This window comes from Tiliqua scincoides, chromosome 3, assembly GCF_035046505.1.
Source record: "Tiliqua scincoides isolate rTilSci1 chromosome 3, rTilSci1.hap2, whole genome shotgun sequence".
Lineage (NCBI taxonomy): Eukaryota > Metazoa > Chordata > Lepidosauria > Squamata > Scincidae > Tiliqua > Tiliqua scincoides.
In genome coordinates, this window is record NC_089823.1 from 130,213,108 (window position 1) to 130,240,498 (window position 27,391).

Consider the following 27,391-nt stretch of genomic DNA (forward strand, 5'->3'; position numbering starts at 1 on the left):
CAGCAGCTGCTCAGGGCAGCAGAGAACATACAATTGCATGCAAAGCGCCTTCCCAAAGACACAGAGTATTCTGATACCTGAATTAAACCATATTTAATTGCTTGTTTGCAAACGTAGCTGTTTCTATGTGCACCTCAGGACCCCTCTCGTGTAAGAATTCCTTTTTTGTTCTTACTCCCACAGTTGCTTAGAGTAATTTTACTACATGGAACTCATGTAAGCCATTTTGCAGAATCCATTCACTGCTACCTCTCCTTGAAGTAGTGCCACACTACATACTACACGCTACAAGTGCACCTGTACAGTATTTTTCCCCATGTGTAGAAAAAGTAGCTAGGGGGAAGGGGATGTGGAGATTGACAGCCCAATCCTATGCATGTCTACTCAGAAGTAAGTTCATCTTTAGGGGGGAAGCACATAAAAAAGATTTTATTTCTCCAATAAAAAATGGTTTAAAAATAAATAAATAAATAAGAGATTAACAAGTTGTGAGTTCCTGCACCTTTTCTTTTACAAAAAAAGCACTGGATATAAGTGTAGCATAGTAACTAACAGCATGAATTAGGAAGCCCCTGGTTTAAACTTCATTTCACATACAATAACTCTCCCAGCCTGTATCCTCCCCACCCCATTCCCACCTTCAATATGGCATAATAATTCTAGATGCGTTCTCAGGACTACAGAATTAGTGCTCAATTGTCAAACTTCTCTCTATCACATATTCTGACCTGAACCAAAAAAGGTTGCTCCTTTCACACATGGAAACATCTCACTAATTCAGTCAAGACTTTTTGGCTTTTGCTCAGAATATGTGCAAAACTGTTAGCGGCCACTTTTGCGCATGTTCTCCATTTAGTGGAGTGAAGGCTGGTTATCCCAATTCCTTGCAACCTGTACCCATTTGCCACCTTCTCCTGCCGAACACCTGCCTGGTCACTGCCCCATCCTTCTTCTTGTGTGCTCAGAGAGTGCACAATATGAGGAGGACAAGGACTCACCTCTTCTTTCAACTCCTCAGCTACTGCCATCCTTTTCCTGAATTCTCTTGAGAGCTCAGAAAAAGGGTGAGACCTTTCCTTCCAACTTCTTGTAAAGTGGCAAGGCAGGATTCTTCTTAGTCTGTACTTTACAAAAAGCCAAGGAGGAGGAGGAGTGGGAGTGGAGGTTAGCTCTGGCGGTATGTGCATGTATGTTGTGCCTGGTGTGGAGGCTGCTGGTATGTTGGTGTGCACTGCTTAAAAAGCAGCAGAATTTGATGGTGGAAGATCAGCTGGTGTTTTGGTTGGTGGATCAGCTTGGTCCACTGTGAGGGGAGAGGGTGTTTCCAGGTACCACTCCTTGTTGGGACATACTGCACTAAAGATGAGAAGGATGGCAATATTCCCTTCCCCTGCTCTAGGTGAATGAATAATATGCAGACAGACCATAGTTGCTGTGATCACAGCACCTCTTTTTCCCTTGTCTGCACCGCTCTTCCACCAGAAGGAAAAAAACAGCTGATTCTGAACCAGTAAGCTGCTTCACCCATATACCCCCAAAGTCCAATTGAATGCTCCAACTAGGCATGTGTGAGAAGAAGTCTAGGTCTAGGATGAGCACCCATGAGTTCTTTTCTATCAGGCCTTTTCTATCAAGGAATAAGGCGGTACCAATGTCTCCTGCTTCTGCTTCCACACTGTATGTCTCAAGCACCTGTGCGATATTACCCATATACATCACTGTTACAAGAAATGGTGAGGTAAATGGAAAATTCATGCAGATATGAATACCAGAAAAAAAAAGTTATGGACAATCATGATTGGAATTGCACTTTGCAATTGGCGTTATGAATCATGCATGGAGAAATGTGTAGAACTCTAAATAATCCTAGCCTACCTCACAGAGCAGTTGTAAGAATTACTGTAACTTGTATGTGGAGCCATATAAATGCTAAGCTTATGCATGACAGTGCATTGTATAGGCTAAAACACCTGGAAGAAAAAGAGGCCCACAACATGCATGTATGAACCCATCCTTGGTTTTAAGTTACTGTGCTTAGGATGGCAGACACTCCTCTTCACAGAGTGCTACATACCAAGTTGTCCACCGTCACCCTTTGTGAGTGTGATTTCAGGGATCTCATCCAGTCTGAGAGAAGTGGAGCTCTCCATGATAGTCCGGCCAATCACCAAGTGCAGCTCACAGGTGGAACTGCGCAATATAGCCAAAGTTTCCTTAGCTGAAAGAGTTGTAGCATCATTCCCATTCACCTGAGCCACAAGGAAAGGTCTTGGTTACATTCAACTTGCCAGTTTACACCTCACCATGCTAAAATCACCATGGTATGCCCACTGACTTCCAGCAAGAATTTGTTGAAAGTTAATAATTCCAGCTTCAACATTATAATTTCAGTCTAATGAGGGTGGTTTTTTTTTTTTTTTGGTAGAGTCTATACTTTCAAATATAGTACTCTTCCTCACATATTTTGAATCTAATGTCCACTCTTTAATATACCTTAGGTTCAAATCCTAACCTACTTTCCAGCACTGACATAGCTGTACCAATGTGAAATGTGCTGCATCCTGCAGTTGGGTAGCAGTCATGGAGGCCTCCTCATGTTTGTAAGGTAAGGGAATGTTTGTTCCCTTACCTTACAGCTGCACTGCCCTTATGTCAGTGCTGGAAAGTGAGTTAGGATTGTGCCCATACATATATAGGATAGGGCCCTAAGTCAGTTAAAGATTAGCGTAATAGATTTTAAAAGTTTCTTTACCATAAGGAGCTTGTCTCCAATCTTCAGTCGCCCATCTGACAAAGCAGGTTCTCCCAAGATCTCTGCTACATATAAGAGGTTATCCATTTTATTAACAACCACAGTGAATCCATAGCTCTTGTTCACTGACCTTGTCAATGACATGCTGAACTTGGTTTCCTACATAAGAAATAGCAGAATACATTGTTTGTTATTATATACCACTTTTTAACAACAAGAAAAATTCACAAAGTGGTTTACATAGCTAAATAAATGGTTTCCCGTCCCAAAAGGGCTCATGATCCAAAAAGATTTAGAAGAAGCCTCAGTAAACAGCCACCAGAAAAGGCACTATGCTGAGAGAATAAAAACAGTAGCTCTCTCTCTCTCTCTCTCTTCCCAGTTAGTAGGGGTATGTGGACTTGGGTATGTTACTGGCACTCACCTTCACATGTGGACGTATTCTGCAAGGATTAGGTTCACTTATTACATGCTTTGCTTTGAGCAATCAGGCAGACAAGCATTTTGGCATATTATTTTTATTATTAACAATATTTATATACTGCTTTTCAATGAAAAGTTCACAAAGCAGTTTACAGAGAAAAATCAAATAACTAATGGCATAACTACCTCGGTTACTAGAGATAATGCCTGAGGGCCCAGTGGCTTTGCAGCTGTTTCAGTAATGTTTCTGCCCAGTTTGAGGGCATATTTTTCCTGACAAAACTGGACAGTGTGTTTTAAACATCAGTGTGAAAATACATTGTACTTGCTGCTTTGGAATCACATACCCTAACATCCTGCTGCTCTTTCATGTCTCTCTCCACCTCTTCTAGGTCTTCCCACTCATCGTCACTAGTGCACAGTTCTTTACCAGACAAGGAGATTGAAGTTGGGCCAAGCCCATCTGGCTCTAAGGTGGTGCCCACCTCAGATTTCCCACTGTGTGATATTGGGGTGAAGGATGTTGAACTGATGGTAAGATACTCTTCATCCACTGGTGTGGGAGAACAAATCTCAGGTTGGTAGCACTTGATGGTTAAGTTATCATCACTCTTCTCAAACTCAAGGTCATCTTTTCTAGAAAGAGCAGCAGGAACCAAATCAAGAGCTGCTATAACACAATCAATGCTTATTACATTGATCTTAATCTGCTTATTACGGCCTTCCTCCCCAGACAACAAAAAAAGGGCACTAGGTGCCAGATCCTTCTGTGGCTTTGACCAACTAGCTGTGTACAGAAGGTCTAATAGAAGGTTGGCAAGGATTTATTGAAGCCCAGAACTGCAGTGTTGGCTCTCTACCCCATGCACCCTTTATGTAAACTTGAGAGGCTAAGGGCTTCTTCCAAGTCTTCAACGCTGCAATCCTATACATACTTATCTGGGAGTAAGTTCCATGGAACTCAATGCATTTTACTTCTAAGTAGACATGCCTAAGATTGTGCTTCCAGACCCTGTTATACTGCCACAATAGGCATTTGGGAAACAAGAGGACTGTTTATAATTGTCTGACAGCTTTGCTTTGTTAGTCTAATAGCCTTTCCAGCCGTTACCATTACAGAATGTCAAATATCCAATATTGAAATAACCTCTAGTGTCAAATACCAACAGCATAAGAACATAAGAACAGCCCCGCTGGATCAGGCCATAGGCCCATCTAGTCCAGCTTCCTGTATCTCACAGCGGCCCACCAAATGCCCCAGGGAGCACACCAGATAACAAGAGACCTCATCCTGGTGCCCTCCCTTGCATCTGGCATTCTGACATAACCCATTTGTAAAATCAAATATAGAATTTATTGAAGCAAATATAGAATTTATTGAAAATATTTAGTGAATAGTTGGAAGACACTCAACACAAACATTTTTCAAGAGACAATTCTTTGGGAAAAAAAGCATTTTGCTTAAGGACCACACTGCATTTTTACTAATGTAGTAGCTGCAGTAAAATTCTTGTAAATGTTTCTCTCACTTGTTGACAGATATTTCTATCAAAAGCAAATTAAACTACTATGGATGCATGTCTGACAAACTTTTGCAATGTATAATGAATTTGAGTTATGTCACAAAACTTTACAGGTCATGCTAGTTCTGGATAATCTCTGTTGTTAGCCATGAAAATATTAAAAATGTTTTATCAACTTGTGGTTTTTGCTTTTGCACATCAATTCAAGATAAGCTATTTAAATCACACACACACACACACACACACGCAACATTGCCATTCCTTGACATAAGAAGATGCAAAAACTACTGGGGCGATCATTGCAAAAGTCTAGAACCTGAATCCTCTCTTTCTCTCTCTCTCTCTCTCTCTCTCCTGATTCAGCACTCCTTACTTGTACTGTTCACTATGCACACACCAAACTTGAGCACTGCAGTGCTCCTACCCATTTACCCTCAGTCTCTACCTCCCCAGATTTCCCATGCTGCTACAGTCATATGTCATCTACAGTTTCATCCCTCACATTATGTTCCTTTCACTCCAAATCCTTCTAGGTCAGCAGAAAACATGGTTACCCCATTAGTCTTACCTGTGAGCCCTTTCAAGTTCACAAGGTGAGTAGCACCCCTGCCTCACCTCCTCTTCTAGGGAAAGGAAGGTTTCAGAGGTGATGGCCTCCTGGCGGATTTTCCAGCGGTGCTTGTAGGTGCGCTCACCCGCGGAATCCCTTTTGCTTAGAGGTTTAGTAGAGGTTTCTTGCTCCTCATGTAGGGAGTGTTCTACTTCCCACAATTCCCCATCATGGGCTGCTCTTGGAGAGTTTGGTGCTGGGGAAGAGTCTTCTTCATCACTAACGGTGTGATCCAAACCATAACTTGGCTCCAGGGATGGCACGAATTCTTTTGCTGGTGAAGGTAGCGGACTCTTAACAAGACAAACACACACAGATAGTAAAGCATATAAATTGTAGTTAAAACAGCTGTGGTTGGTTGAAAGTGTTTTACACCCCCCCATTACCATACCATACACACAACCATACACCCCTGCTGTTACAAAAGACAGATATATACAACCAGTGCCTCTGATAGTACTGATGTTCACCTTATACCATGCACCATTTGGAGTTAAGGTTGCCCCTTAAGGACATACAGGCAGGACCAATGAAGAGAAAGATGAAATATTTGGTCCTGCATATGTGGCTTATGAGAAGTATGATTAGAAGCAAGAACAGCATGTCAATAGTAGAAGTCAATTTTTGCCCAGAACAGCCACTTCCTCTCCAATGTATTTGTTTATTTAAAAGATGTTTTAAAATCTCAGATTATCTTGTGCAGTTCAAACACAGCACACCACAATTTAGAACAGCCAATATATAAAAACAGCCACACCACATTGCCAGGGGCTTGGGTAAGCCCACCCTAGCAGAGAGGATGTGCACAAGTTCCTAATTACCAGCAGAGCAGAGCACTGACAGACCTCACATTCCTTTATGCACATTTTTTAAAAGCAAAAAGAACAGCCAAGTACATGTGACTTTCTTAGAAAGTGCACATCAGATAAAGCTCCCAGGACCTTTAGTGGAGTTCACATGTTCTATTGTTGGATTTAACTTTTCATACATTATAAAGATGCTTGGTTTTACCCTTTGGTGCTGCTTGGTTGAAGTAATGTTCTTGAATAGATTAAGAGGTCGTACTTTGAATCCCTGCAAAGCATAATAAGCTCAGCCAAAGAAAAATTCCCATTTCAGTATCTCTTCTTTCATTCCTTATCTTTTGTGAAGTTTTTTTAAAAGTATTAATCGTAGCTGTGGGCCCCAATCTGGATGGAGACCGTAACACTGTGGTAAGGGAGAGGGTTAATCTTATTCCTTTTTATCACTTCCCCAATTACAATGCCACCCCCCAGTACTTGTTCTTAATGATAAAATCTAGAGGTATCATGCAGGTACCTTCATGTTTTGAGCTATGGGGCAAACAGCAGCTTGGGGACACACAATTTTAAAAAATGGCAGCTGATCCTTTTCATGAATCTCCATGTCAAATCTTGTTTGGTCTTTAGGAGGTAAACCTATTGCTGGAAAAGGGAAAAACTGGAGAATGTTGTTCTTGGAGACTCCATTTCTCAAACAGTCATGCAAAGGAGCTCAGATGTGCAGAAACAAGTGCAGTTCAAGATATCACGTGCTTACCAGTGAAGTCTGATCTATTTCTGGCAGAATGCCTTTTGGTGGTCTGCAAAGATGAAGAGTCACAATCGGAGGAGCCCCTCTCAGCAAGTGCAGGACTTCCTGGCAAGAAAAGAAACCACAGACAGTTTTATGGCTTATTGTAGGACAGAGGTTCAGTTTTCACTGCAAAATCTTGACCACCTGCTCCTTCACACATTTGGGCTGTTTCATACTAATTGTTACCTCAATCTGTTGCAGCTTGTACCATGGGATTGATCTGTTGCCCTGGCAACCAGACCAATGCTCTCTCACTTGACACAATGCACTGGCAATTTAAAACAATACGCACCACTTTCATTGAAAGCTGTTATTTAACTCAGATTTTAATTTAAGTTAAAGTGCCTCTCTCCTTGACAATTTGAACACAGTCACAGCAGTATTCCAGGTGCCAGGGAATATGGGGAATGTGGCTATGGGTGCACATCTGAATGTGCACCTTCACCCCACATTCTGTCCCAACTACTCAACAGGCAGCCCAATCCTACCAAAATCCCTGTGTGGCAGTGCAGCGGCACCAACACAACTACCACTGGGCTTTCAGTTGCTGGAGATCTCCTTTGTCCCCTTGCCCTGGGTAATCCCCAGCAGCCACTATGGAGCAACTCAGAGCTGTGCCACCTCAATTGCTGGCACAGGTCTGCATTGCTCTGCGAAGGCGAATCAGGCCCACAAAGGGAAATCACATTATGATGCAATTTATTTGATACACTGTTATTCTGATTCTTCTTTATATAAATGGGTGGAAATATTTTATCCTCATAACAAATATGTGAATTGGGTTCAGGAAATTAAAAAATTTGAACAATTCTCTTGAAAATGCAACCTGGCAGCTCTTGTTCTAAAATCTTGTAGCAACTTGGAAGTTGGTGAAGTATCCTTAATCCTCTTTATTGTATTACAAATAAAAAGTCTATTCAACACCACTGTCTGGTACCTGATATAATAGCCCTTGAACAGATTTTCCATTCACAGCCAAAATAATATCTCCAACGTCAATCTCTCCATTCTCCTCAGCTGGCTGCCCAGGAAATAGTCTCTTAATTCTGACAATGTCTCTTCCAAAGCGTTCACAGACGTCCCCTTCCATCTGGAGAAAGCTGAAGCCAAGGCCCCCAGAGTTCTTTTTTAGTGTGACTTCAAATGTGTTATCTGTTCATAAATGGATAAAAAAAAACCAGACAGTCTTAATTGCCTCAAGTGCCCCATGAAGTTTAGTTTCGTGTTCAGAAAAACATAACTTTCCAGAGCTTATGCGGGTGTGCCAATAGGGCATGCACTGCATCCTGCTGTGGCGGGGGGCAGTCACAAAGGCCTCCTCAAGGTAAGGGAATGTTTGTTCCTTTACCTTGGGACTGCATCAGCGCTGGAAATTTTGATAGGATTGGGCCCATAATTTCCACCGAGGTCAGAGTCAAATCTTTGGATATTTTCATATAAAACACAAGGCTTCCATTACATTTGCCAGGCTTTTGCGTGTGCTTCACTGGGCCCAACAGAGATCCTAGGACAATATAAATGCAGAGTAGAGTTCTGAAAAGTTCTGAAAATTAAAACATGGAATTATGAATAGAGAATTCCTCTTCCTGTGCAATGGTGGATTTATTTTTATGTTATTTTTCATGCCACCCTTCCTCTAAGAAGCTTAGGGTGGTGTACATAGCTCCTTCCTTCTTTTTGTCCTCACAACAATCCTGTGAGGTAGATTAGTCTAAGAAATAGGGACTAGTCCAAGGTCTCTCAGAAAGGTTCATGACTGAGCAGGGACTTGAAACTGCATCTTCCAGATTTAAGTCCAACTCCAGAACCACTACACCATCCTGGCATCTCATAACAACAAGAGTAAATTGTATTTATAACAGGGAATGCATTGTTTGGACTTTGAAATCATAGCTCATGTATAAAAAGCAAAGAGGCATAAGCTTTATATCTAATGACAGGTATTACAGATGAAGGCCAAATCTATAAATACGAATGCCTAACATCTACAAATGAAGGACTCTTCTTTCCAGCACTTCACTATTTATGTGCAGCTTTCCATGCTCAGCTGCTGCTCCATTACTCTCATGTGTAAGGAAAGTCTGAACAAATATGACTCTTAAATGCTTTAGAGAAGAGTGTATCTTGCCCCTTAGGTCATACACAATGGGGCTCAGTTCTGAATAGACGTGTAGATTTGTGTTGTTAATGTTCCTAGACTTGTATTTCTGCAATCACTGGGCTTGCCCTGATTATGCAAACACCTCCCTCTTCTTTGCTGGTGTTCCAGATATCCCTCCACACATATCGATTAGCGTGGGATCTTGGACCTCAGAATTAGAGGAAATTAAATATCACCACAAATCTGGTCTGAAGAAACATGGGAGGGAGACTTGAACAAAGAATGACAATTGTAGAGAAAAAAAGTTAGCTTTGAAGCACCCTTTGACTCCCTGCAAAATCCTTATTCTAGTATTCTTTCATTTCTTACCATCGCTTATGAAGGAGGTGCTCTTGGGACTCTCCGATAAGGTTGGCACTGTCAATGAAAGGCTCATATGCTCATCCTTAATGGAGTTATCACCTGGACTCGGTTTGGCTGGTATGTGACATACCCTTGTCAAGACTAGCTTGGCAACCTAGCAGAATAGTGAAGAAGTTTTGTTAAAACACCCTAATGCACAGGTGCATGCCCAGCAAGCATGATTTATTTCCTGATTCAGAGATTAAACCAAATTCTCTGAGAGAACCACTTAGCCTCGCTGCCTTGCCCAACAAAGACAAACCTGCTTAGATTTCTTCAGACTTTCCACAGCCTGCCTTTGCGTCACTCCACAGAGACTGATGCCATCCACTTCCAAGAGACGGTCTCCTGGGTCACACAAGAAATAAATTAATAGGTTGTGGACCTATGGGACTCAACCAGACACTCTTGTAATGTTATAGCTTTTCCCACTGACCACATCAGCAAGCTTTAGTAGTAACCTGCAAGAATTTTCACAGACTTCTGAAATCAAGACTATTCTAGTATCCATTCTTTAAACCAGTGGTTCCCAAACTGTTGGAACAGTGGGTTGGAACCCACTGGTGGGTCGCAACATGGTATTTGGTGAGTTGCCAAAGGGTGAAGGAAAGATCAGATAACTAATTGCCTCAAGCCCTAAAGCTATTGAAAAATCAGATACTATAGCTCAGGGCTTCTCAAACTGGGTACATGACACTTCAGCCTGAGGGCCCTCGACTCTGCTCCCTTAAGGGGCAGGGGCAGGGGGGAGATAGTGACACAATCCCCAGTGAAATGATCCCTTGCTGCAGCAGGGACTGGTAAGTACATGCCAGTCCCTGTAGCCCCCTTAGTGACGCGATCCTGGGGATCGCGTCACTGCCTTCCCCCACCCCCGCTGCCTTCCCTGCCCCCCTGCAATAACTTACTGCGGTCCTCAAACTCCCTGAGAGTTTGAGAACTGCTGCTGTAGCTGCTAGTTACCCTGCAAAGAGCTCAGCTTCTGCAGTTTGCAAGCATGTGTAAATATAGGGAGATAGGTGTTTGAGGGTCTTTTTTCTGGTTATTATTACTTACAAATAAATAAATAAGGTATTATTTCTTTCTAGATCTCCTTTTTTTTTAAAAAAAAAAAGTCTGGTGATCCTAGGTGGGTCCCCAATAGAATGTCATTTTAAAAAGTGGGTCCCGATGCTACAGTGTTTGGGAACCAGTGCTTTAGACACTTGAACAAAGATATTTATTGTGGTTTTCAGAGAGTATCACATGTCTGTGGGAAACTGAGAAGTGTTAGCCTGACTTGAGACTTTGAAAAGGCATATACACTCTTAATCCCTGACCAAGCTCAGGTGACATAGTCTGAAGGTTCTGGTTCTCAGGCAACTGGGGGTGAACCTGTGTGTGTCCATCAAATACTGAAGTACACAACATTTAACTTTGCCCCCCCCCTCAAGTATCAAATGTCTGAATATGATGCTTGGAGGTACCACTTTTCCTGATAACTAGGTGACCAGAGATAGCTGCTGTGCTCAGAAGTGGGCAATGTAAATCACAGTTGTCCCTGCAGCAAAGAAGAGGCTTCTCTGGTTGCTGCCAGCTCCTGATTTCTGTTCCATTATGTGCACTCCTTGGTCAACCTATGCCTCTTTCGAAGGGTTGGTACAAAGCCAAATGTCGCCATCAGCCATAACCACACCTGGTGCAGTGAGGACACAGGCAGCGTCATCTGGTCTCTGTGGCAGTGGCAGTGGTGTCACAGGGTTCATGTCACCCTGTGCGGGATGCCAGCGCATCACCCCCATGCAATGGGTGGGGCAACACCCCAGGTGGTGGGTGTGGTGATGTACCATCACCCTGCCCCCACTGGTTTTTTGGCTGTACCTTTTGACAGAACAAAGATAGAACACATTCTGCATGAAATTACACATTAATTGATATATAACATGATGGTGTTATTCCTCCAAACTGTGATTTTAGTGATTTTGGTCACTAGTGGAGTCACACACACCCCCAGGATGTCAACTTACTAACACCTTATTGCAGCAGTTCTCAAACTTTTAGCACCGAGACCCACTTTTTAGAATGTCCAAGACCCACCAGAAGTGATGTCATGGTGGAAGTGACACTATCAGGCAAATTAAAATTAATAAGTATAAATAATTAAAGTAAAACAAATAATTAAATAAGCAGAAGCCAGCCCTGTTCCACCAAGTGAATTTCCTCTGTAGCCTGCCTGCAATAACACCTCCCCTCCAAAACCAGTAAGGTTTTCAGCCGTACCCAATGCCCAGTTCAATTTAAGAACTTCTGTTTAAACCAGATCACTGTCAGGATCCACCTGGCTTTGCAAGTCTCAAAAAGTTCACCTCACCAGCTGAAGCCTCTGTTTTGATCCTTTTTAGTGTGTGTGTGTGTGTGGGGGGGGAAGGCTGCCTTGTGGGGTTCCTTTTTAGTGGGGGGGAGCACTTGTTTAGCTCCAGGTGCTAAATTAAATAAAGATCAGGACCATTCTGGTAGCCTTGCACTCTCCTTCACCTGGTCTTCCACACCAGCCAAGGCATGGTTGCTTACGCACGAGTAAACGTGACCATGAGGCTTAGTTTCGCTTTCCATGGGCTCAATACATTTTCTGCTTGCAGGGAGGGATTTTCTTCACAGGTGTTTTGGGGGGCTGCATTCATCGGATCAGGACCATTCTGGTGTTGTTGGATTCCACTCAGCCTTCCCTTTCCAATGGCTTAAGGCAAGTTTGCCTACTCGCGAGTAAACGTGTGATACAGTTCACTTTCACTTTGCATAGGGCTCCATGCATTTTTTGTTCTTCAGTTTTTTTGGCCATAACTTTTGATAGAAAGGAGATATTTCACTCTGCATTGCATTCAGCTGGAAATCCCGCATCCAACGGTGTATAACATGATGGGGTTACTCCTAACCACGGTGATTTTAGCGTGTCACCCCCCAGTGTGCGGCACCCCCCCGTGCGCGTCAGCCGGTGCGGCCCGCACTACCTGCACCACCCTAGCGACACCACTGGGCAGGGGGCCCAAGTACCTCTGTCATACTGTAAGTGGTACGTCACCAGTGATACTTGGACCATTGGTTGAAATGCACTGTTACAGCGTATGCTTCAGAGATTCATTGGTGGTATCCGCTTAACACCCAGAACCCTTCAGTCCATTCTCAATGTGCCTAGTCAATCTAAGTTCCATCACTTCTTTTACAATCAGAGGAAAAGACTAGTAGGGCAGGGCTGAACTGAACTGTAAAAATTCTAACCTTTCCTTATTTGCCCATCCTTATCAGCTGGTCCGTTGGGGATAATGGCTTTCACGTAGATCCCTCCATACAGCACATTGGTGCTAATTCCACCCTGGCAACAAAAGTACTAAGCCATTATCATTACCACAGAAATATGCCAACCTTCCTTGATTCAAAAAGCAAAATCAACTTATTTATTTTTATAACCTGCAAAACAGTCTAAGAATTGGGCAGCTGTCCAAAACAGCCAGGCACAAATTTGCTTCACATTTTGTTTACAACAGGCCTTAAGATATATTGATATCAGACCTCATTCTCTCTGTTCATCTGGTTCTTTACTCTCAGTTCTAATAAAAATAATACAGCTCTCATCAGACTATTATAAATGAAATCATATCCCCAAGATCTAGCTTCTTATGTGTCAGAGGCTGACTTCCCATTGATTTGGTAACTCTGTGCTGTGGCAGCAAATAGTCAAATTGGGGAGGAGATTTTCAGTGGAAAAATGGCAGGGGGAAAGCGTTAACCCCCCCCCCCTCCATGTGCTGCAGCTCTCCCCACACTGCTGCATGGCTGCTTTTTGTGAATAAGAGACACTTCCATCTTCAAGCCTCGCTGTTAATGATGGGCTTAACTTAATGCAGAGTTTGATCCTCAGATGCAGCCCCCAACCCCATGAGATCCCTCTCAGAAACTATATCAAAACTATAAAATATTCCTTCATTTATGGAGTTAAGTATATTATTGGGGGAATCTTTGGTTAAAGTGTATTATGGGAAACCTATTAACCAGTCATTGGTATGTGTGTTTCCCTCTACAACTTATTCTATGATTCATCATTAACTTCAACAGTAATACTTGCAGTCACACTGATTCCAAAAGAGTCATTCTCTTTCGTCAGCTCCACAGAATAGATGTCATCCCCTTGGGACTCTCCAGGTGGCAATGGGTAACCCTCCTATTAAAAAAATAATAAACAGCTGTAAGATACTGAAATAAATATATCAAGCTAATGGAAAGAGGTTCTGCCCTCTGCTGAACTGTTGTGAAATTAACTATCTCTGCTAAACAGGTGTGTGGGGATGGTTTATGTGGTGTTCCTCATGAAATAGAAGACTACATGCCTGGCACATGTATTCTCAATCTCTTGCTATTTGTCACATGTAGGAGAGCTGTGTGTATAACTTTGGGTAGTACGAAGTCAGTCAAGGTTAAATCTGGATCGGAAACCTGAATACTGTACTTGAAGTAGTTCCCAAAATAAATTCAGGAGCCTAGAATCTGTATCCGCTTCCGTAATGGAGTTAATCATGGAGCTTATGCTAAGTTGATGTTAATCAGCTTGCCAGAGACATATTTTAAATCTTGAGAATCACAAATTTCACTTTAATAATTACAAACATTTATGGTCCTTATGATTGTGAAGAAAAGCTTCACTTTATTTCTCAGTGCTTTCCCATAAAACAATTGTCCCAGAACAATCCACATATTCCTACCATAAGAATTCCTGTGAAAGGTCTACCACAAGAACTCCATTTCTACCATTAGAATTCCTGCGGAAGTTCCATATATTGTAAAATCCTGATCTTGCAAATGGAATAAATCACAAAATACAAGTCATTTCACAGTGCCTGATAGATGTACCAGGATCTATCAATGCAAACAATTGTCTTGAATCACTTCAAACAATACCACAACAATGGGGTCCAGTTTGGGTGGTAATAAGTACAGATATACATTTCTGAATGTGTAGCTGCAACACCTCAGGTAATTGTGGCTAGTGGTAGAATCGTGTCTATAGTAGTAAAAAGGATATATCCAGTAACTGTTCAACAAAACAGTAATGAGGGTTACCTGTGGTACAAGGGTGTCAGCAGAAGAAACAGGAAATTTGGGCACCAATTTGGGAGCTATATTCTGTGAAATAACTTTCTTGGGGTCATTGTCTACACCTCCATTTTCTTCAATTGGTGTTGTATGGCAATCTTCTGTAATTTGCTTCTCAGACTCAATGCAAGATATCTCAGAACCACTGGTGATGCTGATTTTTCTTGGCAGATGCCTTTCCTCATTCAGTCCTTCTTCAAAACCATCTTTGAATTTGAAAAAAAAAAGTTAGCCACCTGAAAACAAGCTAAATAAGAAAATCAGAATCCCTACCTACGCCTCTTTAACCTGTAACCCTATACATGTTTACTTGGAGCAAATACCACTGAACTCAATGGGGCTTATTTCCAAATAGGCATGCATCCTCTTCCACCTGGTTTTCAGTTACTTCCACTGCCCACCCAACCATTCCTGTGACAGAACATTTTATTCCTACAGAAAAAAAGGTTTTTAAAAATTCCAGTTTAAAAAAGAAGCTGTCCTGAGCAGAGATTAAAAGCTGTTTCCTTTTCAGTTTGTGTGGTCAGAATTCAAACTCCAGTTTTCCTGTCAAAACCACTGAAGTTTAAAAAAAGTGCAAGGGCAGTTTGGTTTAAAATTTCTTCCAAAATGGCCGACTAGAGGGGGACAAACCAAGCAGCCTCAAAGGGTGTATAAAGGCAAGCTTATTCATTGTGCCATTTATAAGCCAGTCATTCACTGTGGGAAGCTTGACCTGAAACAATGAGATACATCATTGCTGAATTGTTCGAAAGTGATTGCCACTGAAATATCTTTTGTAAATAAACGCAGTTTTAAGACCCGCAGTGTCTCTACTTCAGTCCTGCTCTGCATTCTGGTGGGAAACCAGGTTATGGGAAGGGAGTAATCCCTCAGGGCATTCCACTCTTCCTTAGGGTCCCCCTTCTGCATTTATACTCTTTCCACCTGCTCTTCTTTTCCAGTCTCTAGCATTTCTCTCTTTCTTTGTTCTGAGGTTCCTCCCCTCCTACTTCCAGTCTTACAGCTTTCTTGAGCCTTAATTGTATGTTGTCTCTGTATCGTCTGTGGTGGGTCTTTCCTTTCTCTCTTCCCCTGTGGTTCTTACCCCCCCTCTACTCCTTCCCTACATCCTTAGCAAAGTTCCTTTGATCGTCCCCATGCCTCCCTTCTAGTCTCTCATCTTGGTTCACTCTGCAACACTCTGTGTGGGAAAGAAAAGAGCAGGATTGTGCAGGTTGTGAGAGCCAAGCGTGGAGATGCTTCTTTATCTTACTTTTCCTGCACACATTGGCACCTTTTAGCAGTGCTTCTGCTGAGGTGTCACTTCACAGCAACTGAGAGGTGAAGAAGATAGTAGCAATGATCATGGGGCAGCTGGATAAAGAACTTCAGTAGGATGTATCTGGCCTGTGGGCCTTATGCTCTTTACCAAAGGTTTAACTTTTAATCTGTTACAGAGAGAAGAATCAAAAGTATACAGGTTTATGGATGAGCTTGCTTCCTGCTTCCCAGTTAAAATTTGAGGCTATTGTTGAAAAAACTGCTTTATGCAACTATAATATCATTGCCCATGTAAACCTATTGTTGTAGTCATACCTTTGGGCTGAGAGATAATAAGCTGCACCTCATCAGGAGAATTCTGTATAATCTGAACAGCAGTATTAAAAGAAACACCCTCCAGACTAATATTATTCACAGAGATGAGACGTCCTCCTACAGATAATGATAAAAAATAGACTACATTAAATGGAGCTAGAAAATGCCTTGTTTTAAACCACAAAATTGGTTGGATTCAACTTAAAGATCTGAAAATGGTGACCTGGTTTAATATGCCCAGCTCTGTCAGCAGGTCCTCCAGGGATAATGGAGGCGATGAAGATGCCAAGGTCTAATTTCCCCACAGTTTCTCCTCCAATAATTACAAAACCTGAAAGAACAAGACAGAGGTTAGAAGCTGGAGGCACCGGAATTATTACAGAAACAATCTTAGGGCCAATCCCATCCAACTTCCCAGTACCAATGCAGCTGCAATGCAGCCCCAAGATAAGGGAACAAACATCCATTATCTTGAGGAGACTTCCTTCACTGTTGCACCACCACAGGATGCAGCACATACGCCATTGGCATAGTTGAATCAGCACTAGAAAGTTGGATAGGATTGGCCCTTAGAAGTTTGATTTCATATAATTGAAGAATGCTCATCAGCTCCACTCAGAGCCAAACACAACATGAGAAACAATTATTGTGCCACACAAAATACAGAGCATAAGAACTTCGTCCTTGGAATATGCTGGATTCACATTTCTAGTGCATCTTAGGTTTTGTTTCCGCTATTGCTTCAGTATTGGTACCTACCTTCCCTTTCTCTCCAACCTAAAGACAAACCTGAGGCAACTGATATTACTCAAGACAGCACAATAATGACATAAAATGAGAATCTAAAATGTTAATAAGCAGCAAATGAGTTCTAAATGCATGCCCCAATCCAGTGGCGTCACTAGGGTTCACATCACCCGGTGCGGCTGCCAGCACCTCACCCCCCCATACAGTGGGCGGGGCAACACCCCAGGTGGTGGGCGTGGTGAAGTACCATGACTCCGCCCCCACTGGTTTTTTGGCTGTACCTTTTGAACAAAGATAGAACACATTCTGCATGAAATTACGCATTGATTGATGTATAACATGATGGCATTATTCCTCCAAACTGTGATTTTAGTGATTTTGGTCACTAGTGATGTCACACACACCCTCCCGGTCGAGTGTCAAATTACTAACACCTTATTGCAGCAGTTCTCAAACTTATATTTATTTGATTTATATTCCCCTTTTCTCCCCAAGGGCACCCAAGGCGGCTAACAATCAGATTAAAAATACAAAACAGCAGATAAAGATTAAAAATACAAAACAATTAAAACAATTAAAACAAGATAAGATACATGGATTTTAGCACTGGGACCCACTTTTTAGAATGACAATCTGTCTAAGACTCACCAGAAGTGATGTCATGGTGGAAGTGACATAATCAGGCAAATTAAAATAAGTATAAATAATTAAAGTAAAACAAATAATTAAATAAGCAGAAGCCAACCCTGGTCCACCAAGTGAATTTCCTCTGTAGCCTGCCTGCAATAACACCCCCCCCCCCTCCAAAAACAGTAAGGTTTTCAGCCCTACCCAGTGCCCAGTTCAATTTAAGAACTTTTGTTTAAACCAGATCACTGTCAGGATCCACCTGGCTTTGCAAGTCTCAAAAAGTTCACCTTATCAGCTGAAGCCTCTTTTGATTCTTTTAAGTGGGGGGGGGGGGCTGCCTTCTGGAGCACTTGTTTAGCTCCAGGTGCATAGGATCAGGACCATTCTGGTAGCCTTGCACTCTCCTTCACCTGGTCTTCCACACCAGCCAAGGCATGGTTGCTTAGTTGCAAGTAAACACGACTGTGAGGCTTAGTTTTTTTTTTCCATAGGGCTCAATACTTTAATCTGCTTGGAGGGAGGGACTTCCTTCTCAGGTGTTTTTGGGGGCTGCATCCATTGGATCATGACCATTCTGGTGTCCTCGGATTCCTCTCAGCCTGCCCTTTCTGAAGGACTAGGGCAAGCACCTACTCATGAGTAAACCCACGATATGGTTCACTTTCACTTTCCATAGGGATCCATGCATTTTTTGTTCTCCAGTTTTCTGGGCCATAACTTTTGATAGATAGAAGATATTTCCCTCTGGATTTTTGCATTGCATTCTGCTTGAAATTCCACATCCAACGGTATATAATATGATAGGGTTACTCCTAACCACTGCAATTTTAGTGTATCACCCCCCCAGTGCAGGTCACCCCCCCGTGTGCATCGCCCGGTGTGGCCCGCACCCCCCTAGCGACACCACTGCCCCAATCCTCATATTTTTAACTATGAATGTCTCCTCACTTTGCAGCTGATTTCCCTGGGCTTTCAACAGAACTCTCAGCAAAACTTGAGAATTTTTAAACTAAGAGTTTTTTTAGAAAGAATCTTGGTATAGGACAGAGCTGGGCTTGTAGACCTTGTTCTTTGGTGTAGACACTCCTGAGCATACTTAGGAGCATTCATTGTCTTCCAGATCAAATCTGAGGAGACACTGGAAACTGCCATTCCATTATATCTCAGCAGAAGGGGATATATCCAGACGTCATACATGAAGTCTAGAAAGCCATTACCAGCCAGCCCTCCCTGCCACTGGTTCCCTTCCCCCTCCAAGGGTAAATTTGCTTGGCTAAGGGAAGGGGACTGGCAGGGATGACTGTCTGACAGTAAGTCCCTTATAACTTCAGCACAAATTTTGATGGAGCTGTGGGTTCAGGCACATAATAGGCATGGTGGCTCATCTTTGCAACCCTCAACTTTGCAATCGTGGGCACTCCTGAGATTTGGATACATCAAAATTTATTACTCACCGAAGCCACTTTTAGGGTCGCGCTTTAAAGTAACAGAGATAATTTCCCTTTCTATTCTGGTTAGTGAGCTCTTACTCTGATTGCACGGTGAACCTGGTGCTGTGAAAGCAAGAAGAAGAAGAAACATAGGGGTCAAAAACATAGCCTAATTCCATCACATATTTGACAGGCTTATTGAAAGCTGAAAATAAATACAACTGAGATAATGATGGGCTAGCAGATCTTCCAAAGCTCAGACTCAAGTTCAGATCCAAGTGGGGCCTGGGCATGTTTTAAATAAAAGATGTTGTTCAACCTGTGGGTGATGACCCCAATGGGGTTGCTAACCTTTTTGGGGGGGGAGTTGTGGCAACCTTTCAAAGTCTGTGCAAGAGAGGCTTGGATCCAATCCAATAAAGGTACTATCAAAACTGAGTGAACTGGGTTCCAGGAGGGGGGTAGGATCGATGGTGGGTCCCCAATCTCATTTTTTATTTATCTAATTATTAGGGTCATGGCATGAAAATGTAGAAGGATACTGTTGTAGAGCAAATCAGGTTGGAGCTTAGAGTGGCATCAGGGCCTAGTGACAGCTCGTGAAGGCAGAGGGTTGTCAAAGAAAGTGCCTGGCACCTTAGGGGTAAAGCCTGGTGGATGTGGGGTGGAGCAAAAGCTCTCAAGCCAAGCATAAATTTGTCTGTTTCCGTGATTCTAGCCCTTCACCGTGAGATTTTTCCATCAGGGACCCCTGACCCAACCAGGGCCCTGACTTACCGCCCAGGGGGGCTGGAGCATTGGGGGCGTGGGCTCAGGTAGAGACCCAGGGAGCGCTTGTCAAGCCCCCAGCTAGAGAACTAACAAAGGGGAACAGTGAGGAGGGAAAGAGAAGGCTGGCCATAGAGCCAGGCAGGACCAGGGGATTTCCTTTTAAGCCTCCCAGGCAGAAAGAGGAAGGGGTGGGGAGGTCAGAGAGGGCCTCATAAGGAGAGAGAAGGCCAGTGATGAGGTGGCTAGCTGGAGGGAGGCAGGAGGCCTGGGTTCCGCCAGACTTGCCCAGGACCAAGCCTACAGCAACCACAACAGGGAGGAGGACCAGGGTGAAGTAAACCCCCTCCCCCTGTGCTTCTCTGAGGCCTCTCCACTCAAGGATCCCACCCCCGCTGATCCTGACCCTCCACATCCCCAGAAGACCACTGGACTAGAGCACCATCAGGTAAAGGGGGAGACATCTGGTGTACCCCTTCATGTACCTGGCGATTGTTTCCTAGTTTGCTCAGGTTCTTAGCAATTATGCTAAAATAGCCTTTGTGAGTGCCAGGCTTCATGGTAACTTTTTATTCTCTCTCTAATAAAAATATTGTTACAGTGAACAGTGCTGAGAGGACATTATGGGGGCGGAAAATGGGTGGATAGGGTACTGGGAGGGAGGCGAGATTGATGTTGACTCCCTAGCCTCATTATTTATGTATTTATTGGGGTTGTGACATGAAAAAGGTTGAAGACCATTGGTATAGAGATCCTGGTTACAGTCCTTACCCACACTCCTTTTGTAGGAATATTATAGGAAAATCTCCTGATGATCAGAAGATTGAGACTTTCATTGAAAACAAAATGGGTAAGAGTGTCATTTTCAAGAGAAGTACTTAAATTGAAAATGATCCTTTTTTTATGTTCATCCTACAAACTAAGGGCACAATCCTAACCCGGTCTACACAGAAGTAAGTCCTATTTTGTTCAGTGGGGATTACTCTCAGGAAAGTGTGGTTAGGATTGCAGCCTTAACTTCAGTAAGTACACATTTCCCCCCCCCCTCCAATCTAACATTCTTAGACACATGAAAATACATTCAGTACAGTACTGCTGTAAATACATTCCAAATGTTACTTACCACTGACTGTGGTCTGAGTTGAATGGATTGAAAGGTAGTCATAACTTCTTTGCTTATCATTCAAATTAATGTGTGTTTCTGACTGAAATAACCTAGATGGAGTTCTAGGGACAAAGAAAATTTCCACTTAGATAACAAATCCGTAATGACAAATGGCAGAAAATTCAGGCCGAATCTGACTGAACAGAGTTGAGCGCTCACTTGAAAACCCATTTAATCTGTGGCAATGCTGTTGGTAAAGAAATACTACTTTCCCAACAGCACTGTATCTGCAGAATGCCATCCAGACGAGCTTTATAGGACCGTTAGGAGGCTATTTTAGCCGCCTGAGCCAGTCATCAATAGCAATGCTGAGACTTCGTCGCTTTGTTTTTGGAGAAGCTCCCGCAAGTGGACAACACGACCTCTTTCATTCTGATGAACTAATGTTTATTTTAAAACTGTACCTGCCCAAGTTGCTCTTTTCTCCATTTTCGTTGCTAGTTTCCACGCTAAGGTTATCACAAGACTTGCTTATAACCTCTGCAGACATGCTTTCCAGATTAGTCCCATACAGCACATTTTCTGAGCGGGAGAGTCTCTGAATCAGGGTGAGCTCATCTCGGGGTGATATATATGCAGAATGTGTTCTAAATATTTCCATAAATCTACTATCACCTGCAAGGAATAAGATGATATATCAGTTGAGTGCACACTATTGCAAGCCCTACTCTTTATTTGTCTCTACCAAGACAATTTGCTTATTTCTAGACAAATCAAGGTATTAAGCATATTATTACTGAGTGCCTCGTTTTACTGAGTTAGCAGCACCATAGTAACTTGAAAATTCTTCTCTTCACCTTAACTCACCTGATGGAGCCTGAAGAAGTTGCCAGGAATTTATTTGTGCATTGAATCTGTGTTGAGCAGAGCAGAGATCCAGCAAATATTTGCATGTTTTCACAGTGTCTGTAAGGAATGTATGCTTTTTGCCACTGAAACTGCTCTCGATCATAAACTTTTTTCTCTAATCAAAACAAAAAACATACATGCCACTTAATGTTTTAAGCACAAACATGTTACAATACTTTATAGTGAAGGTGGGGAAGGGGGAGGGGAAAACTCATACTCCTATTCTTTCTGGATTATTGTGGATAGACATGCTCTGTGGTCTGGAATGCATGCTGGATCTCTTTTATGAGGTAAACTTCATAGACTGTGTATTGATAATTAGGTGTCTCATTGGGGATAAACTAGGTGTGTGATTAAACACATTATGTATTTTTCACATTTATATACCATCCTTCAGCTAAGGAGCTCAGGGCAGTATAATTGGTTTCCTGTTTCTTTCCTTTCATCCTCAGAACTACTCTGTGATGTAGGATAGGTTGACAGTGACTGGAACAAGGCCACCTAGGAAGTTTCATGCTAGGCATGGATTGGGGCTCTCCTAATTTTATAGTAATCATGGTACACTAAGCAATTTCAGCTTTCTGGGTGGCCTAATGCTATTGACTGAAGACACACTTCTTGCCTCACGTCTCTAAGGAGAGATGTACAAATGGATGTGCACAGGCTTTATAGACATCTTCAGAGGACTGTGCATGGGCCGGAAGTGAAGCCTGCTTTTCAAATCATGATCCTGTTCCTTATATGTATTCATTCTGCTCTGCACGCTGTCTGAAAAGCATCAACCCTGAATACCTGTAAATATTGTGAAGAGAACTGAGGAAGAATGCTTCTTTTTTTCTAAAATTCCAAAATGACATTCTAATCAGCCCTGATGGCATTGCCCAGTTCTAAATGGCTTTTGACAAGCCCTGCCTCTTAAGAGCAAACAGCATGTTGTGTGTCCAAAACACATTACACATAATGTGTTGTTTGGCCCTTATAGCTTTGCTTGTATAATAATTTAATGTGCCCATGGCATGGGTGTGTGTGGGGGTGGGTTATATCCCATCAAACACATCTCTGCAGAATCTTCAGGGGACTAATAAAAACAATAGCTCATAACAATCAATATCACATTAAAATGCAGAAACACTGGCACCCCTGACTCCGAGGAGTAACTTTGGGAACTCATAAAATCCTGTTTCAAAGAAAAGGGGACCTTTAGAACATAAGAACAGCCCCTCTGGATCAGGCCATAGGCCCATCTAGTCCAGCTTCCTGTATCTCACAGTGACCCACCAAATGCCCCAGGGAGCAAACGTTTTCAAGATTCCAAATTATTTCATGGGTTAGATTTAAATCTTAGATTTGGAAAATGACTTCTTATCAGCCTCCCAAATCATCAAAACATCCTCCCACTCAGCCCAACACTGACAAGCTCATTTCCCCTATCCTTTACTTACCAGTTTGGGGTGGTAGAATCAGTAGTAGTGGCACATGGGGAAGAGGGAGGTTCCCTCATTTCCCTCCTCCTTCTCTGTTGTCCTGATGTGCTATGAAGCAGCACACTGGAGGAAAGGTGTGGTGGCCTTTGGGATTTGCACTGAAGTTAAAAAGAGGAATGCTTTGTTCATACTCACATGAGCAGAAATCCTTTCAGTTTCTCGCCACTGAAACTGTACATTGGCAATCCTGGTGTGGTTCTTCACTTCGTACACTATGACTCCTTTGGCACATATTCCCAGCACTAAGTCTCCACCTACTGTTTTCTTCTCTTGGAACACATGATGGAAAAACACTCCATATTCTGGAAGCTTCTGAGTCACCTTTGTCCAGAAAATTAGGTGGGAAAAGAGATATGCTTATTTGTTGTATACATTCAAGGCATAAATATAAGTTATCTTAACCAGATAACTCAGAAGATGGAAAAATCTAATAAAACTAAGACTGTATACAGAGACTACAGGAAGTACGGAATGTTCAAAAGAGTAAAATTTTGTCATTATTTAGTTGGACATATTTCTGATACATTTAAAGCTAAAGACAACTTTTTAAAAAAGACAGCCAACTGCTTGGCTAGCTAAGATAAGCATAGGGATTTTTGGATACCTTTAAAAACTCAAGTTCAGCTTCTTCTTCAAAGAGGGAATGAGTTCTACGGTGCAGCTTGGCAAGCTCAAACTGTATGTGTTCTAGAGTCAATTTCTCTATTTGGTGTGGAGGAATGTAATCTTCAACACGAAAATAAGTCTTCCCATGAACCTGGAGACGGGGAAGAAGGGTAGCAAATGTTTTGCCGAAGGAGATATCAGCAAGTAAATATTATGACTTTCTACTCTGAATATGAAGTGCAATCCATTCAGGGCTTGCTGATCATTTTTGGAAGAGCAGGTAGAGTTGGTTGGGTGGCCTTTGCTCATCTCAAAAGTCTAGCAGTAAATCATACCTCGGGAGCATAATTCCCCAGTTCTGCTTGCAAGGCTAAAGCTCCTAACTGCAGAATGGTCTTGTCATTGCAGTACAAGCGCTCCTCCAGGAGATCTTTTCGAAGCTGCAGGTAAAACTGGTGCCTGGTCAGGTCATGCCTGCAACCCAAAAAGAAAACTAAGAATTGAAAGAGAACTTCAGACTCCAAGGAGGTTCTTGTTGGACTGTCAGAAGAACTACAACACTTACTGGATAACATTAAAATCATCAACAAAGAATCTTATCCTCAGAAAGACAGTGAAGTTGATGATAGAGGTTTTCTTTTTGTGTTGGTCAGTCCAGCCTTCCGGAGCCACTTTGTAAAGCTTGGTGTCATCATCCAGAAAGAAAAATTCTTTACCTAAAGAAGAGAAAGTGGATTTTGTGATGATGAGAGAGGATCTCACAATCACACTGAACAAAGTCTTTAAGACTGCTAATGATCTGTAGCCACCATTGTGTCCTTCTATGGGTTATTGCTGGCTGGACATCTGTGTCCCCTTCAATGACCACCAGTCATTCAACTTAATCCAACCACCTTGCTTAGCTTGGATTCCATACCTCCTGAGTATGTGTCTCTTCACAGGCTATAGTGGGAGTCAATTTTCTCAACTGGAGCAGGGAGAACAGAGCCTTCATTATTACCTTTGTCCCTCCCCCACACAATGACCCTCTTCCTCTTTGTCCCCAATGGGTCAAAGGATTAGGGTTAGTCATCCAAGGGAAGTAGCAATGGTAATGATGACTGCAGTTCCTCCAGCCACTGACTTCCCATCCACGGTTAGCCATCATGGTTGTTTGATTAGCAAGTGAGAGGACCTGAGGCAAGGTCAACCTGAGTTGAACTCGCCAGCCTGAGTGCAGTGACTGGATGGCTGACACTGTGATGTTTTCCTTTTCCTCAATTTCCACATAGTGAAGAGCTATACGTGAAAGGACCTATGTAGATTTCAAATGACCACCAAGCGGTTGTGCCTGTTGTGTGTGTATACCAAGGTCATTTGGCAACTGGGGCTCATACATTTTTGGCCACCCACCACCCATGACAAAATTATTTTCAGTAACAGTCATGACATGAGATAAATAATAATTACCAGAGAAGCATAGGCAGTGAACATTTTCTTTTATTGAACTTTGTGTGTTTGTATATTTATATATAACTTTGCAACTTTGTATATACAGGTGTCCCATATTACCCATGTGGGTTTCATTCCCAGAACCCCCGCGAATGCCAAAACCTGCAGATAACGAAATCCATCAGTCTGGGCACCTGTAACCCTCCTGAGAAGACAGGAGCACATCTCTTCCACGGGCCTCAGAATACCTAAGGCCTTTGGGAAGCCCTAGGGGGTTACGTCCGGTTTTGGGGGGAAGTCAGAAGTCATGTTTTAGGCCCTTAGGGCAGTGGTTCTCAAAGTGGGAGAGTCTGAGAGCCACTAAGTCTTTGCTGTAGGCAGCGGGGGTGGGGGGAAGGCAGAGATGCGATGCTCAGCATCACGCATCTGATCTGGGCACAGGGGCACGCTGCCACTCACCCCTGCCTGCAGCAGCCTCCTGGGGGTTGAGGGAGCCCATCACCAGCCTCAGCAGGGCTCCCCACACAGCGCAGAGCCTTCCAGAAAATGATCGTGACCACTTCCTGCTCTGCACTGCGTGGGGAGCCCTGCTGAGGCTGGTGATGGGCTCCCTCAACCCCCAGGAGGCTGCTGCAGGCAGGGGTGAGTGGCAGCATGCCCCTGTGCCCGGATCAGAGGTGCGATGCTGAGCATTGCATCTCTGCCTTTCTCCCACCCCTCCCCTTAAGGGAGAACTACCCTGGGCTCTCAGGCTGGGGCGTCGCGACGCCCCAATCTGAAAACCACTGCCTTAGGGTCTCATAAGCCTCTTATAAGGTCTTATAAGCCTCTTAAAAAGCCTTATAGAAGCCTCCCTGGGCCTCTGAAGGCCTTATAAGGGTCTAAAATGTCACTTCTAGTTTTCAGGAGAAAACCGGAAGTGACCTTCTAAACCAGAGGTGCCCAAACCCTGGCCCTGGGGCCACTTTCGGCCCTCGTGGCTTCTCAATGTGGCCCTCAGGGAACCCCCAGTCTCCAATGAGCCTCTGGCCCGCCAGAGATTTGTTGGAGTCCACACTGGCCCGACGCAACTGCTCTCAGCGTGAGGGAGACGGTCTGACCTCTCATGTGAGCTGTGGAATGAGGGCTCCCTCCACTGCTTGTTGTTTCATGTCTGTGATGCAGTAGCGGCAGCAAAGGAAAGGCTGGCCTTGCTTTGTGCAAGGCCTTTTATAGGCCTTGAGTTATTGCAAGACCTTCATTCATTCATATACGTTCATCTTTAATATATTCATTTATGTAAACTTATGCAAATTTTAAATGTGAATTAATTCCTTTTTCCCCCTGGCCCCCAACACAGTGTCAGAGAGACGATGTAGCCCTCCTGCCAAAAACTTTGGACACTCCTGTTCTAAACTAATGGCTCCCAAAGGGCCTCAGAACACCCTCCATAGGCAACAGGAGCACAAAACCTGTTGCCTCCCGAGGGTCCCTGTTGGGCCAACCCTGTGAGTTCACGACCCACAGATACTCAAATCCATGGGTCCTGAATCCACTGGTAAAAAGGGCCCACTATATAATCACCAATAAACATGCTTCTCTTGCGGGCAGCTGCTGACAGTGCTAGCCACATCGCAGCTGCAGCCAGGGTTGCTGAATAATGGAGTTTCCCCTTTTTTGGGGGTATTAAGGTATAAGTAGAAACAAAATGCTAGGTTACATAGAGCTGGGCCCCACTAAATTTGCATTGGAAAACCATGTGGATGGTGCAATTGGGTCATGGATGTATTTTTGCCATCCTATTTATTTAAATATTTTTACCCTAACATTTTTCGTCCAGTCCTCCTTCCAGCCAATTCAGTGCTTTCCTTCCACAAGTTAATACAGACCAATTCCCTGACTGTCATGTGCAGTGGAAAGGGGAGAGACACTACCTTTCATGTAGGCTAAGCCAAAGTAGAAGTGTTCCATAAGATTGGCATATGCCACTACCGTATTGAAGACATCTTGTACTTTAGATTTGATGTTGCACTTCACGTCTAGGCATTGTCCATTCAGAAGAATCACATTAACATCCCTTTGAGAAAAGTATGACTTTCCTTTCTTTGTCTAAAAAGATCAAGGAGAGATGAGGTTGAGTACTACTGCTGGGTTTGGGGGAAAAGATGGATTTACACAGCTTATGTGCCTCTT

At 43.1% G+C, this 27,391-nt stretch overlaps 1 protein-coding gene across 1 annotated transcript in view; it reads right to left on the reverse strand.

Annotated features, from left to right (window-relative positions):
* FRMPD2 (FERM and PDZ domain containing 2) overlaps positions 1-27,391 on the reverse strand; it is a 49,214-nt gene that overhangs the window by 1,440 nt on the left and 20,383 nt on the right. The window contains exons 9-31 of the mRNA XM_066621373.1: positions 27,133-27,307; positions 24,354-24,504; positions 24,124-24,262; positions 23,787-23,939; positions 23,318-23,503; positions 21,657-21,813; positions 21,254-21,464; positions 20,808-20,911; positions 18,941-19,039; positions 16,333-16,440; positions 16,110-16,226; positions 14,499-14,737; positions 13,507-13,602; positions 12,663-12,756; positions 9,670-9,755; positions 9,375-9,522; positions 7,842-8,056; positions 6,869-6,967; positions 5,267-5,601; positions 3,523-3,811; positions 2,753-2,911; positions 2,075-2,249; positions 1,650-1,718 (exon numbers count right to left, since the gene is read on the reverse strand). Of these exons, the coding sequence (XP_066477470.1) occupies positions 1,650-1,718; positions 2,075-2,249; positions 2,753-2,911; positions 3,523-3,811; positions 5,267-5,601; positions 6,869-6,967; positions 7,842-8,056; positions 9,375-9,522; positions 9,670-9,755; positions 12,663-12,756; positions 13,507-13,602; positions 14,499-14,737; positions 16,110-16,226; positions 16,333-16,440; positions 18,941-19,039; positions 20,808-20,911; positions 21,254-21,464; positions 21,657-21,813; positions 23,318-23,503; positions 23,787-23,939; positions 24,124-24,262; positions 24,354-24,504; positions 27,133-27,307 (3,604 nt within the window). The remainder of the gene's footprint in view (positions 1-1,649; positions 1,719-2,074; positions 2,250-2,752; positions 2,912-3,522; positions 3,812-5,266; positions 5,602-6,868; positions 6,968-7,841; positions 8,057-9,374; positions 9,523-9,669; positions 9,756-12,662; positions 12,757-13,506; positions 13,603-14,498; positions 14,738-16,109; positions 16,227-16,332; positions 16,441-18,940; positions 19,040-20,807; positions 20,912-21,253; positions 21,465-21,656; positions 21,814-23,317; positions 23,504-23,786; positions 23,940-24,123; positions 24,263-24,353; positions 24,505-27,132; positions 27,308-27,391) is intronic.